The sequence below is a fragment of the Echiichthys vipera genome (assembly GCF_963691815.1).
Source record: "Echiichthys vipera genome assembly, chromosome: X".
NCBI lineage: Eukaryota > Metazoa > Chordata > Actinopteri > Perciformes > Trachinidae > Echiichthys > Echiichthys vipera.
Genome location: NC_139825.1, coordinates 46,903,478 through 46,924,018, shown reverse-complemented (window position 1 = coordinate 46,924,018; position 20,541 = coordinate 46,903,478). Strand labels below are relative to the sequence as shown.

Sequence of the window (20,541 nt, the reverse complement as noted above, 5' to 3'; positions counted from 1 at the left end):
ACAGTAGATATGCAACGGCTACATAAAATACTGCAGCTGTCCAATTAAGTCCTATAATACTGTGCTTTGAACTCCGTTCAACATTTTTGACAGTTTGTCCTGTCTTCCATAGCGAAATACCTCAAAATGGATGCAGACACTGTCACAAACAAGCAGATGCAGAGTCATATTTGCATTCATCATGCAAAGACACACCACAACTGAAGGTTACATAGCTGCATAACAGCATTTTACCTCTAACTGTGGAGGGGTTTTTATTTAAACACAGGTAGAAGGAGTTAAGAGGTAACTGAGAGTTGAAGTCTTCCATAACGGTCTTAATAAAGTCACAGGGTGGGAGGAGGAACTTTATATAGCACACTGCCAAGCATGAAGGGCTACATTAACATACACACTGAGAGCATAAACGGCCTTCGCACGCGCAAAGAAACTCCCAACACACTCCCAACACACACTCTCTCTCTCTCTCTCTTACTCTCTCAATCAGTGCATCTCTCCTGTCAAACACACACTCTGCACACACTCTCCATATGTCTCTATATCACCCAAAGACAGACGTGCACGCACACACACACACACACATACACACACACACACACACACACAGGCACACCCCTGTTACTGTGGGGTCAATAAATCTCCCCATTAGCATTGAGATGTCTTCATCATAGTCAGTGTTGTGGAGCTGCTGCTATGACTCGATTTCATGCCTGGCTTAGTGCATATTTGACCTTGGTGTGAATTAACACACACACACACACACACACACACACACACACACACACACACATACACACACACACACACACACACACACACACACACACACACACACACTAACACACAGCCACATATACTGTAAAATAGGCATGCAAATGCACACGCTTGTATTGCAGGTGCAGGAGGCAGGAAGGTATGTGTGTGTGTGCCTGTGTGTGTGTGTGTGTGTGTGTGTGTGTGTGTGTGTGATAGCTGCATGGCACATGTGATTAGGTTTGTGATTTTGTGTTAGTCTGCTTATTGTATTTTTGCATAATTCTGTGTTTTCTTGTTCGGAAATATAATGTTTTAAGTGGGTAGTAGTAGTGGTGCCGTCAGTGAGCCACAACCAGTAACTGAAACTATAGTAAAGAAAAATAAAGTGCAAATAAAATAAAGATAAAGCAAAAGAGACAAACATTAAGCCAAACGGAGATAATATTATTATCAACTTCATTTGTTATCCCACCAAGATTTTATGGTCATTTTTTATTTTATTCAGTTTGCCAGGCATAGCGACAGTAACCAAGGGGGGCTGGACTTAGAAAAGGGTTCATTTCCATTCATTCATTCATTCATTCATTCATCTTCAAGCGATTATCCCGGGGTCGGGGTCGCGGGGGCGCTGGAGCCGATCCCAGCTGACATCGGGCGTGAGGCGGGGTCCACCCTGGACAGGCAGCCTGGTCTCACCAAAAGGCGTGTGAATAAGACGCTATTTCTCTCAAGCCATCTCGCGTATAATTACAACGCATTTCATGATTTTTGCGTGTCATTTCACGCCATTTAGTCTCAATTGACTTGTATAGTGTAGAGATGGCGTTGTCATTTCACGCACAAATGTCATTGAGGGAAAACCCACGTGTTCGTATTTCTCCGCCACCTTGCGGAGAAATACGAAATGGTGGAGCTTTCTGTCAGAGGGTTGTTTTTAAATCAATATTTCATGTGAAGGATGGCTGAAATAACGGGCGTGAAATGCCCTAACTTTAACCCTAACCCTAACCCTGGAGAACTACGGGCGTTAAATGACGCGGTAAAAGCTTAATATGCGTAGACATGCACGCAAAAAGTCATGAAAGTCATGAAAAGTGGCGTGCTATTTATACGCCCTCCCATGAGACCACGTAGGAACAGGGCGCCAGTCTATCACAGGACACATAGAGACGAACAAAGACAGACAACCATTCACACCTACGGGTGATTTAGAGTCCTCAATGAACCGAACACCTGCACGTCTTTGGACTGTGGGAGGAAACCGGAGAACCCGGAGAAAACCCACGCAGACACGGGGAGAACTGCTAAAATGTATTTGACGGGGCAAACGAGTAAATCAGGTGGACTCAGGAGTACAAAAGAGACAGAAGACAGAAAGAATGAATACATATTTTTACAGATTAATGTGCTACGATGCAGCGCTGGAGTGAATTCTCAGTTAGGAAACACGTAGTGTGAAGGTGAAGTGTGAAGTACAACCCGGTTCTTTTTCAGTGAGCAGACAGTTTGTGTTTGTCCTGACCTTTTCTTTTCTCCTAAACGCTTTACTCCTGTCTTTCCTTCACCTTTTCCCCTCATCTGTCTCCTGTCACATCTCTCTATCTCTCTATCTCTCTCCTCTCTTCCCTCCTCTTTTCTGTGTTGCGTCTCAATGCATCCTGTTGTTACCCTCATTTCTTTCACTTCTTTTTACCTCCCATTTGTTCTCCTCTGCTCCTGCTCTTGTCTTCCCTCCTTTACCCTGTTATCCACTACTCTTCTTCCATCATACTCTTTCGTCCCATTCTGTCGTTTACCCTTTTACCAATACTCAACACACACACACACACACACACACTAGAGGAGCTGCAAAATGACCCATGTGGCCGGCTCATTCTTCATTCGTTTAGGGAAGCCGGTGTTTAGATTGGCTTATGGAGAAACCACTTTAGGCCACTAATGTATCCACAGCCATCATTAACATGCAAATAGCTTTATTAAGAAATCATAGAGTCATGCAGTTTTATATTAGCCCTTTATATAAGCCCTTTTCCCTGAGACATACACACATACACACACTCCCTGACATCAGTGAGTCTGCTGGCCTGGCTGGTTCTCAGAAGCCATATTGCCACAGCACTGAGCACAATGACATTTTATTTATTAAAGCCACATTTCAAAAATGTCGATTAAAACAAAACTTTGAATAGGCTTCTTCCAACTATTGAAAACTAATAAATCTCCTTTTCAGCTCATTCAGTTTGTGCTATTTTTCTTCTCCTTTTATATTACTTTGCACTAGTCTCCTTCCCATTTCCTCCTTATTTTAATCAGTGTGTTCCTCTCCACCCTAGAGTAATCATGTTGGGACCTTCCTCTTCAGCTCTCCCTCATGCAGTGGATGCAGCATGTGTATTGCTTTCATCCACTTTTATGAGATATCTCCACACACAAAAAAAGGCTATCTTTTTAGGTACTCTGCTGCAGCTCTTGAAATGTGACTATCCTCCACCAGTCCCTCTGTTCCCTGAACCCTTCATCTACCCTACCCCCCCCATCTGTCCTAACTAATAGAGCCCATACACTCATCCAATCAATCTGTCCATTCCTTAATTGAAAGAGAGATATTCCAATTAACTGTCCTAACGTCATGGCCACCAATCAGGTCTCAGAGTGTTAAGTGACTCATTTAACTCACCACTTGTCATCTGCGACCAATCTTTTTCTCACTTAGAGTGTGTCTATACTGTGCAGTGTGTGCGCAGTGCACATATGATTGTGGGCTGTGTGGGTTTTTTTTCCAAAGAGGGGAGGTTGTGTTGTCATGGTAACATACAGTATCCCTCTCTCTCTCTCTCTCTCTCTCTCTCTCTCTCTCTCCATTAACAGACAGTAGCCAGCCGTCACTCGCCCAGCCCTCTCTGACCCTGCAGAGTTTTCCCTATGGAGGCTGTGAATCTGTGGAGCTCTCCTACCAGAGTGGTACGTGCACAGAACTTAGGTTTGTCACTTTGTTAGTTGGTGAGTCAGTCAGTTAGGTAGCTTTTAAGTTAATCAACCAGTCCGTCAGTCAGTCAGTTAGCTAGTTAGATGGTTATAAAGTCAATTAATTAGTTAGCAAATAGGCAAGTCAGTTAGTTAAATACAGAACAGAACTTAGGTTTGTCACTTTGTTAGTTGGTGAGTCAGTCAGTTAGGCAGCTTTAAAGTTAATCAACCAGTTAATCAACCAGTCAGTTAGTTAGTCAGTTAGATGGTTATATAGTCAATTAATTAGTTAGCAAATAGGCAAGTCAGTTAGTTAAATACAACAGTAGTTAGCAAGCTGGGTAGCTAGATAGTTAAATAGTTAAAAATGGCATTAGGTATTCTGCTTGTCATGCATCCATCAGTTACTTAGTAAGCTAGCTGGTTAATGTTAGGCCCAGTCAGTTAGCTAGCCAAGTCATCCAGTTCGTTAGTCAGCTAGGTAGGTTAATTTAGCACTGCAGGATTTTGCCTTAAGATCCCGACTTGAGTCAGCATTTTTGCCCTCGCACCGCATCTTGAAGTTGATGGTTTTTTTTTAATGGGCTTTTGATTAGGTGCCACAATTTTCATCTAGTTAATTGTCTGTTAAGTGAGTCAGTCAGTTAGTTAGCTTTTAAGTTAATCAATCAGTCAGTCAGTCAGTTAGTTAGATGGTTATAAAGGCAATTAATTAGTTAGCAAATAGGCAAGTCAGTTAGTTAAATACAGAACAGAACTTAGGTTTGTCACTTTGTTAGTTGGTGAGTCCGTCAGTTAGGCAGCTTTTAAGTTAATCAACCAACCAGTCAGTTAGTCAGTTAGATGGTTATAAAGTCAATTAATTAGTTAGCAAATAGACAAACCAGTTAGTTAAATACAACAGTAGTTAGCAAGCTGGGTAGCTAGATAGTTAAATAGTTAAAAATGGCATTAGGTATTCTGCTTGTCATGCATCCATCAGTTACTTAGTAAGCTAGCTGGTTAATGTTAGGCCCAGTCAGTTAGCTAGCCAAGTCATCCAGTTTGTTAGTCACCTAGGTAGGTCATTTTAGTACTGCAGGATTTTGCCTTAAGATCCCGACTTGAGTCAGCATTTTTGCCCTCGCACCTCATCTTGAAGTTGATGATTTTTTTAAATGGGCTTTTGATTAGGTGCCACAATTTTCATCTAGTTAATTGTCTGTTAAGTGAGTCAGTCAGTTAGGCAGCTTTTAAGTTAATCAACCAGTCAGTCAGTCAGTCAGTTAGCTAGCTAGATGGTTATAAAGGCAATTAATTAGTTAGCAAATAGGCAAGTCAGTTAGTTAAATACAACAGTAGTTAGCAAGCTGGGTAGTTAGATAGTCAAACAGTTAAAAAGGGCATTAGGTATTCTGCTTGTCATGCATCCATCAGTTACTTAGTAAGCTAGCTGGTTAATGTTAGGCCCAGTTATTTAGCTAGCCAAGTCATCCAGTTTGTTAGTCAGCTAGGTAGGTAAATTTAGTACTGCAGGAATTTGCCTTAAAATCCCGACTTGAGTCAGCATTTTTGCTCTCGCACCTCATCTTGAAGTCGATGTTTTTTTTTAAATGGGCTTTTGATTAGGTGCCACAATTTTCATCTAGTTAGTTGTCTGTTAATTACTACCTATGGAGGGGGGAGGGCTACATACACAGGCACCTGCAGTTACATCTTACACCAAAGAGGCAGCTAAAAACAAGGCTTCTCAAATCTTACGGATTATGACTTGAATTAAGGTCTGTAGATAACACAGTCTTAATAGATTTTAACATTTTGCTCTATGAGGTAAAATACATCAGTAGATATGCAGCTTGTGAATTTTGAAGCTTGTCCGTGTCTTAAAAATGCAGTTGCTAACAAGAGCCTAAATTATACAAACGTCAACATGCTGTATTGGTCAAATCAGTCCGGAGCTAGTGGGTAGTGTAGTTTGTTTACAGCCTAACTTTAGCTCGTTATTTCTGACGATTTCATTAATGCTTCGAAAAATCATTTAATTGGGGGAAAACTCCCATTGACTTTATGTCAAGGGAACCCAGGGCCATGCTAACTTCGGGGTCAGCCTATAAAAACATGTCCTACCTGCAGCCCCCCTTATATTCAGTTAACTTGAGTTAGTTATTTAGTTAGTTAGTTAGCATGTAGTAAGATTATCAGATAGCGCATTAGTCAGTTAGCTAGCCTGTCATCCAGTTTGTTAGTTGGTTAGCTGGCTAGCTAGGTAGATCAATAAATTGTGTGTCAGTTAGTTAGCCAGCCTGTCTGCCTATCAGTAAGTAAGTTAGCTAACTAGCCAGTCAGTCAGTCATTAAGTTATTCTGTTAGAGCTGTAAACCTTATCGTAGGTGAAGGTCGGGGCTGGACTACAGAAATGAGCAAGAGTGTGGCTGAGAAACTGTGAGAAACATATAAAGTCAAATACATCAGAGGGCCAAAAAAACAAATTTGCTACAAGCCGAGGGCCGGACTGGTTCAATGTTTATTAAAACATATTAAAATGATTGCCTATAACCTGTTGAACCAAGACCTAACACAGTGTACCGTATTTTATTTAATAATTAAATGAATAATCCAATATTTTTGTACGGCTCTGTCAGTAATTTCAGGTGAAAACATTTTTCAACAGACAAAAACAAACTTCCTCCAAAGACAAAACACATGAATAAAGCAAGATTTTTGTATGACTTTAGTTATTTCAAGGAAAACATTTTCAACAGGCAAACAGCAAAAAAGAAAACGTCCTTCAAACATTAAACATGTTCCTTAATATCAAGATAAAGACGCACAGCTTTGTGAACATGTGCTCGAGCTTCAAACACCCTGTTCTCATCGTCCGACTTCCCTTTAGCCATTATTGGGGAGGGGGGGCTGAAATCTGACCTGAATGCTGATGAATAATGAACCCATTTGCGGTGCTGCAGTGAGTTTGCGGGCTACCGTTGCATTGTGGGTAATGTAGTTTTGGTGCGTGAAAAACACCAGCACCAGGCGGCTGTGGCGTGCGGGCCGGTCCTAATACTAATCAAATATCATCCCGGGGGCCAAGATCATTCATTCACGGGCCGGATCTGGCCCCCAGGCCTTGACTTTGACACCTACTTACTAGAGTAGTAAAGTGAATATTTTAGCCTGCAGAGGTCAACAAACAACCTCAGTTTCTGTGTCTAATTTCCCAAACTACAGCAATATCAGGGCTCAAAGCAGAGGTTGATAACGCTAAAGGGCATAAGTCAGTGGACAAGTTACTTCGTTAATCCATTTTTGCCATTTAGAGACTTAATCCACCAAAACAAAAGAAGCATTTACTCATGAGTCAGCATCTAGTTAATCTGTTGGTTATTCTGATTGCCTTTGGTGAATTAAAGTACAGTATGCCACAGGTACATTAGTGTGTAAGTTTGGTACTTGCCAAATAAGTTGCAGTGGAGTTTGACATTGAAACATTGACTCAGAAAGTTTGTTATATTGAGGAAGAGTCGGTAGTTTGCAAAGTCCCTTATTTACTATTTCAGTCAAGGTACTGTATCGACAGATGCTTGGAACAAGTCCGACATATTCAGTTAGCTTATTAGTCAGTCACCGACACATAAGCAATGATAATGAATTATTGATGTACTTACTTACTTAGATTCGCTTTGCTATGTTGGTTGTGATCATTTTCAAGGCCCTTCCAACCACCCACAGCGAATGGTACTGCATCGATTCCCTTGTTTATACAGTATATTCACCTCTTCATCTCTTCCTCTGTAAATCTCTCTTCCTGCAGGTCAGTTCCAGGCCGGTCAGTTTCAGCCAGCTATTCGAGTTGCAGACCTCCTTCAACACATCACCCAGATGAAATGTGGACAGGGCTATGGTTTCAAGGAGGAATATGAGGTAAATACACACACACACACACACACAGACACACACACACACACACACACAATTTGCTTATAATGAGAACAACAGTAAAACAGACATCAATCTTCATATTGACAACATTCAACATTACAAGCAGCTATTAGCAAGAAGGTCAGCGTTTTGCAGCTACAGCACGCAGGTAATAGATACAATAAAATGTTTATATGACCCCTGAGTAAGGTTGTCACAATACCAGTGTATAAACATTTTGATACAATACTAATAGGATATATAACAACCTGCGTACAGGGCTGGTACAGAAAAAGTCACGTACCGACACGTTCGAAATGTTTGCCCTAAACATTCTTTATGTCTCTATAATGTTGCTTCACTTGTAAACACTGAACCAATAGATGTTCTTACCTCTTGTTTTATCTGTGCAGCCTTGGGTTCTTTAAAGATAGCTTATATATATTATATTATAGCTTCAGTACATTTGCTACATTGGGATATATAATGAACAGAGATTGCATTGTTTTAAACATGTGGTATCAAAATACTATCATATCAAAAGTATACTTGTCACAGGTGATCAGTTTTTAGTTTATGAGTCAATAAAAAGGTTGAAATTTCTAAATATATAAATCCAGATTCATGACCGAAAGAACGAGGTCGCGGGTACAAGCGGCCGAAATGGTTTTCCTCAGGAGGGGGGCTGGAGTCTCCCTTAGAGAGAGGGGGAGAAGTTCAGCATCCGTGAGGAACTCGGAGTAGAGCCGCTGCTCCTTTGTGTTGAAAGGAGCCAGTTGAGGTGGTTCAGGATCATCTAGTAAGGATGAACCCTGGGCGCCTCCCTAGGGAGGTGTTCCAGGCACGTCCAGCTGGGAGGAGGCCTCAGGGAAGACCCAGGACCAGGTGGAGAGATTATATCTCCACACTGGCCTGGGAACGCCTCAGGACCCCCCAGTTAGAGCTGGTTAATGTGGCCCGGGAAAGGGAAGTTCGGGGTTCCCTGCTAAAGCTGCCGACCCCGGATAAGAGGCTGAAGATGAGATAAATCCAGATTCCTTTATTTTGCCACTGCGGCATCCATGTTTCCTCTCTTTCTCTGTAGTCACCTACCGGTTTTGCAGTGTGTGTGTGTGTGTGTGTGTGTGTGTGTGTGTGTGTGTGTGTGTGTGTGTGTGTGTGTGTGTGTGTGTGTGTGTGCATCTGTGTGTGAAGTGGAGAGGTTGTGGAATTGCATTAGGTTATATGAGGACGGAAGACTCTCATCAAATATTAACTCTTTACCTCATCAATATTAATGATCAGAAAAACAGGCAATACAAATTCTGCTCTCCCCAGTTTCTCTACTTTCTTTCTTTGTTTGTCAAAATTTTCTACTTTTTTTGCCATCAGTGTATCTTTTCTCACATTTTTGTCCCAAATGTGTTTCTTCTTGATCCCTTGTCCTCTTCCCCAGCAACCATTGCCCCCTACCTCTTTGTTCTGCTTAAACCTTCCTTTTATTTTGTCTACATCATGTTTCACTCTGTAAGCTTTCACATGCTTACTCCAGGTAGGGAATGAGTCCTGACCCCAAGTGAAGGAGTTCAAGTACCTCGGGATCATGTTCACGAGTGAGGGGACGATGGAGCGTGAGTTTGGCCGGAGAATCGGAGCAGCGGGGGCGGTGTTGCAGTCGCTCTACCGCTCCGTTGTGACGAAAAAGAGAGCTGAGGAAGGCAAAGCTCTGGATCTACCGGTCAATCTTGGTTCCTACCCTCACCTGTGGTCACGAAAGCTGGGACCCAAAGAACGAGGTCGCGGGTACAAGCCGCCGATATGGGTTGCCTCAGGAGGGTGGCTGGAGTCTCCGTTAGAGAGAGGGGGAGAAGTTCAGCATCCGTGAGGAACTCGGAGTAGAGCCGCTGCTCCTTTGTGTTGAAAGGAGCCAGTTGAGATGGTTCAGGATCATCTGGTAAGGATGAACCCTGGGCGCCTCCCTAGGGAGGTGTTCCAGGCACGTCCAGCTGGGAGGAGGCCTCTGGGAAGACCCAGGAATAGGTGGAGAGATTATATCTCCACACTGGCCTGAGATTGCCTCGGGATCCCCCAGTTAGAGCTGGTTAATGTGGCCCGGGAAAGGGAAGTTTGGGGTCCCCTGCTAAAGCTGCTGCCCCGGATAAGCTGATGAAGATGAGATGAGATGAGAGATGTTTCACTCAAATCATATGTCTTACTTTATCCTTCATTCCCTGTTTCTTAAGGTAATGAAGGTGTTCATCCCGTCCCATGCATCTGTCTTTCCATATGACTGTCTTCCACCCCCTGCTCTGTTGCTTTTCCCCACTCTCTGCCTGAGCTGACTGTTTGTTTAGAGCACAGTTTTTCATAAAGAGACGTTTTTATAATCCTTCTTTGTCATGGGCGCTCTACCATGGAATCATTTTCCATCCAAATCCCCATTTTCTCCCCTTTCATTCATTTATCCCCACACCAAAACCCTTCTTTCCTTCCTGTGTTCACTTTCCTTCATTTGCTTTGTCTCTGTCGCCCAGAATGAATCTTTGAAAAGATTTGAGTAAGAGTCCTTTTCCCTCGCACTCTTAAAGGAATTAATATTTTCTATTACCAACTCTGCATGCGTGTTGAAAAATGTCCCTTTGATGCCATACGTTATATTTTCATTTGCTTCCTGTCATTTTGGTTTATGCCCACTGATACGTTTCACGGGAGAGCAAATGTGATTTATTCATTTGGAGTGTGTGTGCGTGTGTGTGTGTGTGTGTTTGTTTTTGTGTGTGGGCAGGGGTGGAGGTGGGGGTTGGGCGGAGGTGTGTGTGTGTGTGTGTGGGGGGGGGGGTGGAGATTGAGGCTTTATTAGATAGACATATACTGGAAAGTATACATAAACACAAATACACATTCTGCAATGAAAACATATTTTCTCTATCCTTGTCTATTAAAAGTGGGTATGAATGGATGTCTTTTAATCTTCCAGTCAGGCTTGAATACAATATATATATATATATATGTATATATATAATATATATATATATGCTTATATGTGTTTTTACAGTAAGGTACATGAGCATCTGTTAGGATCAGACTGTCCTCACTCCAAAAATGACCTTAAAGGTCAATTGTGCGATCAGATTATAACAACAATATTTACATTTGTTGTTAGGCGTTGACCTCAAGTGACCTTTGTACTTATCACGTGAGCAAACGAGGAAGTAAGGTGACATAGTTATAAGGGCGCACTCACACTGTCCTTCCGTACCGGGCCAAAACAGGTTTTACGGGTAAAGCCTAGTTCGTTTGACCAGTGTGAGTTTGAGAGAGGTGGGCTTTTGTAAAGCATGTTTGCACATGTACGAGCACGAGCGTGCCCACGTGTACGAGCACGAGTAGTACCCTAAATCTAGTACCCTAAATACAACGGCCACATGTAATGGTCACAAGATCGCTGTGATCACCATGTTTCAAGCTGCCACCGTAAGGCCATTTCACATCATCAGATACAACAGTCTCGTATGTTGTTTTTGGAGTTCGGCGATCACCCTATTCTGTTGTTTAGGTATGAGCATGTGTTGGTGAGGCACCTGTGTGTGTGTGTGTGTGTGTGTGTGTGTCTACCACCACGTCCCATATGGTGTCTTCTTGTCCACGTCTGCATGTAATATGACCTCCATGGTTGAAGCCCATTAAGCCCACTAACAGCGACAGCAGCCACACTGTCAGCGTGTTGCTCCCCACTGAGAGCACACCTTTGCATTAAAATGAATATTCTGCATTGCCTGAACACTGCCCAGTGGGTCAAGTTAACTAGTGTGGCCACTGTATCCTAACCTTTGCAATGATAGTGGATTCATAAGATAAACCTTGAGAAAATGGTATATCCATTTGGGGCGGCAGTAGCTCAGTCCATAGGTGACTCGGCTGGGAACCGGAGAGTCACTGGTTCAAGTCCCTATGTGGACCATGAATGGAGCGTGGACTTGTGGCTGGAGAGGTGCCAGTCCATCTCCTGGGCACAACAGTGGTGCTATTGAGCAAGGCACTGAACCCCCAACTGCCCCATTGCAGGAAATTCAATTGCCCTTCTTCGTTTGTTCTTTACGCCATTTTTCAATGTTTTCTGATTGAAATTGTAATTTGAAACTACATTCAATGGTATCAAAACCTCTCACACCCAGATTACAAAATTGTTGTTATTCTGTGCATTAGATCCTCCCACTTTAACCATTTGAGGGTTCAAAAGTGTTATATTTGTTAGCAGTAGTTATTGCACACTGGTTAGTGTATATTGTTCATAAGTATAATATATAATTATATATAATAATAGAGTATATTGGTAATAATTTTCAATTGTCCAGCCATTTTGCACTCCATGGTGACACCTTCCACTTTAGAGTTTAACACACACAAAAGATTCACCAAACAAGTTAAAATGCTAAAATGCTTTTCTGATTCTCTGATATAATTAATTTATTGTGCCAAACATACTGTAATTCCAATTTCTTAATATAATTACTTTGGTAATTGAAATTTAAACACCCACTAGCTGGTAAAACAGTGTGTGTGTGTGTGTGTGTGTGTGTGTGTGTGTGTGTGTGTGTGTGTGTGTGTGTGCCTGTGTGTGTACGTGTGTGTGTGTGTGTGTGTGTGTGTGTGTGTGTGTGTGTGTTTATTTAGAACATTAATGATCCCAAAAAAAAAAGAAAGAGAAGTTTGATTGAGACTGTCTTTTTTTTATTCCAGGTTTTAAAGGGACAGGCAACCCACACCTTATGCAAATGTGCACATAAACACACACACATACACGCATTACCCTCCTACGGAAACCTCCTACCTAAAATGTCTAAAATCAATTTTCAGCCCATTTCTTTGTAAATGAATATATGCAACAGAGAAAATGCACACATACAGTGTGTACACACACACATTCAGGCCCAAATGCAACTTTGAAATAATCCATTTTCTGCTTGATAGAGTGATAAGTTTTGGTGTCCCTGTCAGAGTCGGTGTGTGTGTGTTTGTGTGTGTGTGAGTGTGTGTGTGTGAGTGCGTGTGTGTTTGTGTAAGTAGGTCATATAACTGACAATGCAAGCGGTTGTATGGTCTTCTTAAGCCTTTAATGGACTCATATATAGGGGAGTTATTGTGTGTGTGTGTGTGTGTGTGTGTTGAGTATTGGTAAAAGGGTTAACGACAGAATGGGAATAAAGAGTATGATGGAATAACAGTAGTGGATAACAGGGTAAAGGAGGGGAGACATATGGCGACCTTTGAGAGTTGGGGGTTTGGTTGTTTTGCAAAAGCTTGTAAGTGATCTTACACACATATACACATATGGGACATGCACATATGCATGCCAAATTATTTGCATTCTCACACACAGAATTGTACTGTGTGTGTTCATCACGTGTAAAGTACTCATACACACACACACACACACACACACACACACACACACACACACACACACACTCATTTTGTCCTTGCTCTGTTTGTAAAGCTTGTCACACCGGCCTGCATCACAGCAGTGAGAAAGGGAAATCTGTCTAATCCAACAAAGACCTGACAGAAAATTATCTTTCAGACAAACAAACAGAACAAACCCAAAGTTTTTGTCTTTTCTCACCTCCTGTAGTGTTTACCTTTCTCGTTTCAGACTCCTGGAATACATTTTTTTCCATCTACTGTTGAGATGCTCCTCATTGTCGATTGCTTTTAAATTCAGTGTAGGATCCAGCACATTACCTTTGCCAAAAAGGTTTAAAGGGGTTATGTTTTCACTCCAGCATGTTGGTCTGTTGATAAGCAAAGTAACCCAGATTTGGCTGAAATATGGTGGACAGTTACCTGACCAAAGGATGAACTGACCTGATCGGACTGATAAATCTTAGAGTTTTTCTTAACATATCTGTGCTGAGTTCAAATGTTACCTGGAGGGTCGAACACGGTGGTGTAGTGGTTAGCACTGTTGCCTCACAGTGAGAAGGTTCCAGGTTCTGTTGGAGTTTGCATGTTCTCCCCGTGTCTGTGTGGGTTTTCTCCGGGTTCTCCAGTTACAGATAACAGATAAGGGATATGCAGGCTAAGACTTCTTTCATGTGTTGGTCAGTTTGAGTCATTGGTGTTGTAGGTCCAGATGACATCTAGGTGAATCTCTATAAACAATAATAACATAAAAAAAATAATACAAAGCTTAAACATCTTCAGAAGACAGCCGATTGGATATGATTTTGCATTTTGGCCGATGCGTAAAAATTGATTGGTCAATATTTTGTGGACTAAAAACAGAAAACAGAATGCTTTCGATACCAATATATTGTCTCATTGCATACAAATTCTACATTTACAGCAAAAGCAGACATGTTTATATATTATATAACAGCTAGCTGACCCCACTGCCGTCCACTAGTCAGCTAGATTTTAATTTGGTCATGGTTTTAAAAAGTTGAATGACATGTGATCTGCCTGCAAGCTTTTCAGAAAACTAAGAGTTCTGCTGTGTTTCATGCATAATACCCTCACCACCCTCAGTGGTAGAGAGTCAGTTGATTGTCTTTTCATTACTATTCATGTTACTATTTTAACTTCTGCCTGCCTGTGTTAGTGTACAAGCTCTGGGCAGCAAGCCATATGTGCATGCATTTTTCTATGTGTTTATACCTCAATATGAAACTATAGTGTGTGTGTGTGTGTGTGTGTGTGTGTGTATGTTCAGGCCCTGGCAGAGGGACAGGCGGCGCCCTGGGAAACAGCCAAGAAGGACGAGAACCGCAACAAGAATCGCTATGGCAACATCATCGCTTGTGAGTACTGCAATGACACAAATGGACTACTCATGTAGTAGGCCTACATCCTGCTGATTATGATTGTTGTATTGATTTACTTAAGCTCAGTTTAAACTTTAGTTGAGGTTTGGTATGGATAAGGTTAGTCTGGCGTGGCTTTGGTTTATTTCAAATTATTTATTTTAGTTGAATTGTTCTAGTGTGGTTTGGTTTGAACTGATTCATTAGGTGTGAGCTGTCCAGCCTGATTGAAGCTTGGGTTGGGTTGGTATTTCATTTTAAATGGTTTATTTTCACTGGTTAGCCAATTCGTAAAATCATATCATGATTTCCGTGTTATGAATGCACCTCAAATACTTTCAGTTAAGCTTTCATGTCTGTTAGACTAAAGCCACAGAGAGAATAAGGCCTGATATATGCAAAGACTTTTTTAAATACTGGTCTAAATGTGTTTGAAATTTGAGTATCTAAAGCCATCAATTACCAAACGTTGGAATCAAATGTTGGGTTGGATTTGTAGTTCTGTTTGTTTTTTATTTATTTGGAAAAAATCCTGTTTTTAATAATAATCTTCAAGTATTTATCTTTTTTATTAATTTACATTCATTGCCGTGAGGTGTCTAAAACTAAGGTATTGTAAAGGAAGATTCATACAGATTCATTGTGGTGCTGATTGTTCAGAAAGGAAAAAGCCATATCCAGCAAATGGTTTAATGCATAGACTGTATAAAAAAATGGACGTAGCATACCCGTCTGGGCCAGATGATCCAATTGTACTCACCTACGTCGGAGTCGTAGCCATCTTGACTTTGACTTTGTCTCATTTCCTCGTACCAAAAAAGGGAATGCATGTGACGTTGCGGGTAATGGGAGATACGTCCATCTGGCTGATGTATACCTCCGAGGAGAAGTGAGGGTTAGTGGCTAGCTGTCACTCAAGAGGCCGCACCCCTAATTATTCATAAACTTTAACCTCCAATAAAATAAAAACTAGACTGGTACCAAAAAATTCACCCCCCTCAGTGTTGTCATGGAGATATAACCTAAACATACAGACTATAATGTTTTTTTGTACCTGGCCTTAAACAGGTTTAATTATGCTGTGAAATTGGCTTGTTTAACATGGGGGTCAATGAGAAACTGACCTATATGCAAACTGCTCCTAGTGGACACTCGGAGTACTGCAGTTTTTTGCACCTCCGTATTGGATCAACCAGGAAGTCACTGTGGTGGGGGCTTGGTTTAATAAAACATGAGGTGTCCTTCAGCTGGAGGACACAGGTCTAAACTGAATCAGTCAGGACCAATGCACGCAACACTTTTCGAGGATGATACTATTTTACTTGAACATCTGACATTCGCTCTACCTCTGACAGTGAGACCTATTTAATCCAAGCAAAACAATGAAATCAACAGAAAAAACATTAAAACTTCTGTTTGTCTGATACAGGAAACTACTGTGGGAAATCATTCTCAGTTTGCAGACAGATTTTATTTTTAATCCTTGCTCAAGATCAAAGCTTGCAGTCTGTATTTTATTCAGAAATACTTTTGTCAAAATGAAGATTCATTTTGGAGCAAAGGCAGGCTGCTGTAATGATCTGCAGAGTAAGTCACTGTGTATAGCATAGAGTGTGAATTAGCATTTGAATGTGAGGCTGTTTAACGTCAAGTGTTTGCTATGATTTTTTGTGCACTAATAATGTGTGTGTGTGTGTGTGTGTGTGTGTGTGTGTGCTTGTTATCTTGTACAAGTCAACCCCTGGCCTCTATTAGGACGGAACAATAGAAGCAGATTTAGTGGTTGATGTTTCATTGAATGAGTGTATATGCATATTTGCATATGTGCACACATGGCCAGTACAATCCACAAGATTGCGATTGTGTGGTTTCATTTTGCAAAGTGTGAGTGCGCGCACAAATCTGTGCGTTTGTGCAAATATCATTATGAGAGTTTAGATGTCAAGGCAAAGACACTGCACTAACCTGAAGGCTTTAACAAGAAACACTGCACTGAAATGAAATAGCCTGTCAAGGACCCGATAGCCAACAGGAATTATGATAAATTTGCTAGTAGTACAAATCCTTTAATTACAAGGGCCTGGTAATGGAAACTGTCCATCTTGCTTGCTGTGATTGTACAAAGGCTAATTTTCTTGGGAAAATGTTTAAAAGGCCCCCAGGGAAATGACTTTGTGTGCTGTCTGTGTTAGAACAAGGAAATGTAGTGAGACAGGCTGGCTGACTGGCTGCAGCTTAAACTTTAAATATGGGTGTAAGACTTGTCTGTCTTTTTCTTAGGTCAAGTCGAACTTATTAACCCTTTTGAAACAGTGAGCTTTAAAGCCCCAATCTCAGAACCATACACTGTATAATGATGCATTCCAGTTGTACATGGAAGTCAGGATTTCCCAGAGGTCGGGTTTCGAACTCGGAAAGTCATTGATCCACACAACCCCCGAGTTGACATTTAAAGATGGCTGACCCGGTTGTAAACAGTAAGTACACATCCCATAATAAGATCCGAGTGGACAGACTTTCTGTGTTGACAAGGGTAGGCTTCAACAAACTATCGGCCCCACTCAGAGTGACTCACCCTGAACACCAGCAGAAGTGGAGACGGTTGTTGTGTGCGGGCCGGCCGGGATGCTGCTGCCGCCGCAGCTATGGAGAAGGACTTTCGGGTGACACCAAGGTGCTTCTGGAAAACCATTCAACACATCAGGGGGGGGGCTATTTACAGTAAGGACGGGACGCAGGTGACCGAAGCTGATGAGGTAATCAGGCGGTGGAAGGAGCACTTTGAGAAACTCCTTAATCTGCCTAACACACCGTATTTTGTAGAGGCAGAGCTGGAGGCTGAAGGGGAATCATTCAATATCAATATCTCTGGCGGAAATCACTGAGTTAGTCAAACGACTCCACAGAGGCAAAGCCCCAGGGATCGATGAGATTCGTCCAGAAATTCTGTAAAACTTTGGGTTTGGAGGGGCTGTCTTGGTTGACACGTCTCTTCAACATTGCGTGGAAGTCTTTGACAGTGCCAAGGGATTGGCCGACCGGGTTGGTGGTTCCCCTATTTAAAGAGGGGGACCTGAGGGTGTGTGCCAATTACAGGGGTATCACACTACTCAGCCTCTCTGGTAAAGTCTACTTTGTGGATCCGGAGAAGGCATAAGAACGGGTCCCCCAGGAGATACTGTGGGTGGAGGTTGGCCTCTGCCACGGATGCACTTTGTCACCAATCCTGTTTGTGATTTTCATGGACAGGATATCGAGGCCTAGTCGTGGTGGGAAGGGTTTGCAGTTCAGCGGGCTGAGTATCTCGTCTCTATTATGTGGTCCTGATGGCATTGTCGCTCAGTAACCATCAGCACTCACTGGATCGGTTCACAGCCGAGTGTGAAACAGTTGGGATGAGGATCAGCACCTCTAAATCTGAGGCCATAGCTCCATGGGACTATGGAGAGTGAGTTTGGCTGGAGAACTGGAGCAGCGGGGGCGGTATTGCAGTCGCTCTACTCTCTCGAAAAGAGAGCTGAGCCGGTAGGCAAAGCTCTCGATCTACCAATCAATCATCATCACCTATGGTCATGAAAGCTGGTCATGAGAAGTTCAGCCATCCGTGAGGAACTCGGAGTAGAGCCGCTGCTCCTTTGCATTGAAAGGAGCCAGTTGAGGAGGTTCGGGCATCTAGTAAGGATGAACCCTGGGCGCCTCCCTAGGGAGGTGTTCCAAGCTCGTCCAGCTTGAAGGAGGCCTCGGGGAAGACCCAGGACTAGGTGGAGAGATTATATCTCCACATTGGCCTGGGAACGCCTTGGGATCCCCCAGTTAGAGCTGGTTAATGTGGCTAGAGCTGCTCCCCCCGCGACACAACCCTGGATAAGCGGTTGAAGATGAGTGAGTGAGTGATGAGTGGGTTCATGTTTAAGTCTAACAGAAGAAGAGGTCCAAATGACATCACTTGTTAAAGTCTGATCTAGTCGCCTGGAAAGTAATTTTGGTCCCCAGTCAGTGACAGCACTTCTAACCAAAGCAAATACCCATCGAGCCTCAGCAGATCACAATGATTACAATGAGTGCAGTTCAATTCATGGCCTGGCTTTGTGAGACTTAAACCAACACCCAACATCTGACCCTAAAAATCCCCTCAGAGGCATCTGCGATAATCTTGCTATCCTTTCTGTCCATTTTTCTTTCTGCGACGTCTCTCAAACTCTCTCTCTTTTCCTTTCTTTGCTCTCATTTCTCCCTCCTGCACACACACCAACACATCATTTTCACAACCTCTCTCTCTCTCTCTCTCTCTCTCTCTCTCTCTCTCTCTCTCTCTCTCTCTCTCTCTCTCTGTCTCTCTCTCTCTCCCTTCTCAAACACACAGTTTGGAAAGGGCTGATTTGAGTTGAAGTGTTAACACACTCTTCCTCCGGCCATCTGCCAAACACAAATGGTTGATGCCATGTTTGAAATCCCTTCAGCACACTGAGTTAATGTTAATCTACCAGCCTACTGTCTCCCAGTCTCTTCACGTCCCCTCCTGTCCTCCTCCCTATCTCCCGCTACTACTCACAACTTTCTTTTCTCCCCCTCATCTTGTTTTCCTCCCTTTCTGCATTTGTTCTTTTTTCTCCTTCTTGCTCGATCTGCTCTCCCCCTTATGTTTGCCTGTCTCATCCCTCTTTCTCTCCTGTCCACACCTCCCTTTCATTTTCTCTCATTCTCCCATGTCTTTTCATCTCAAATGTCGTGTCATTTCCTTGAATTTTTATTTTCACCTTCACTTAAAATCCCCCTAGTTTCTCTTACTGCCCTATTTATTCCCACATATCTTGTGTTCTCACTTTTTCGTTCCTATCCAGTACATCCTTCCATTCATCCTGTCTGATTAAGTCTAACGGTATATGAGTTACGGCAAAGAGCAGTAGTGTGTCCTCATTACAGGCATCTGTCTGCGTCTTTTCCCTCCTCCCCCTCCTCTTTACTTCTTCTTCCTTTTTTATCTTGTCCTGCTCAGCCCTCAGTTCATAGAACAACCTTCCCATATGGTCATTTGTTATTCAACTGAAGCATGCCTTCAAAATAAACAGATTTACTGACGAGCATGCACATATGTGCAAAGAGAGGGTATGTGCTTGTGCATATCTGTGTGTGTTGGTTTGTTTAATATGGAGGAGAATTAAGGTGAGGAACAGGTGGTGTGTTTTCATTAGCTTGTTTCTTTTTCATATTTGTGTTTGGTGCACTCCTACACAGCATATTTGTGTGTTTATTTGTGTTTTGTATTCTGTAAGTAGGCCTGTTTGTTAGGCTATAAACTTTTCTTTAAACTTTGATGTGATACAACACAGTCATGTCACAATTCAATACAGTTTCCAATCAATAAGACACGTTATGTGTCAGCAGGAGCTTTGCATTTCCATTTTCAGCTTATTTCAACAATTCTCCTTTTCATCCTTTGATTGTTAACTTCTGTGGAAACAACAAAACGTTTTGAGTTTAATCCGAATGGTTTCAAATTTAAATGATGCCGTGTACTATAACAAGAAAATCAATCAACCCTTTCACCCGTTGACTCACTTTCAAGCTATTTTCTAAGCTGGATGACTTTCTTACAATGCAAACCATCACTTTTACTTTCATTATGATTCAGATGAAGTCAGACCTGAGTTGATTTTCTGTCAAGCTGCAGAACAACCTGGAATCTGAAGACACCATGGTGTTTATTTAATATTACATTCAGACCGTCTAGCTTACCTGCACATTTGATGACCATTGATTTGCTTATTTATGTTTTCATACTGCTTATTTTTTCCATCATTGAGAATACTGCAGATAGACCTCGGAAAAAACAAAGGGTTTCTTTATTGCAGCATTTCATTTTAATGTATTTAACCCTTGAATGGTATTCAGATCGAATTGACCCATTTTTTGCATGTAGAAAAATGGTAAAAGTACAATTTTTTTGTCTCTGAAGTACAATAGCCTGATGTTGCAGATCCCTTCCCCCTCGTCTGAGCCTCTGCCAAAAACGATGTACTTTCCCAAATATAGATATACCCACTTTTCTATTGCATGCTTGAGTAAAGTGTTGTACTTCAGGTCTGACCAAGAGGAACTGATTGAAAAGTCCAAAACTCATAGGCTGCAAGAAATAACT

General features: G+C 42.1%; 1 protein-coding gene across 1 annotated transcript in view; it reads left to right on the top strand.

Moving 5' to 3' along the window:
* ptprt (protein tyrosine phosphatase receptor type T) overlaps positions 1-20,541 on the top strand; it is a gene marked incomplete at its 3' end in the record, with an annotated part of 451,455 nt that overhangs the window by 373,460 nt on the left and 57,454 nt on the right. Inside the window, exons 23-25 of the mRNA XM_083939813.1 lie at positions 3,625-3,714; positions 7,514-7,623; positions 14,312-14,399. Coding sequence (XP_083795939.1) covers positions 3,625-3,714; positions 7,514-7,623; positions 14,312-14,399 — 288 coding nt within the window. The remainder of the gene's footprint in view (positions 1-3,624; positions 3,715-7,513; positions 7,624-14,311; positions 14,400-20,541) is intronic.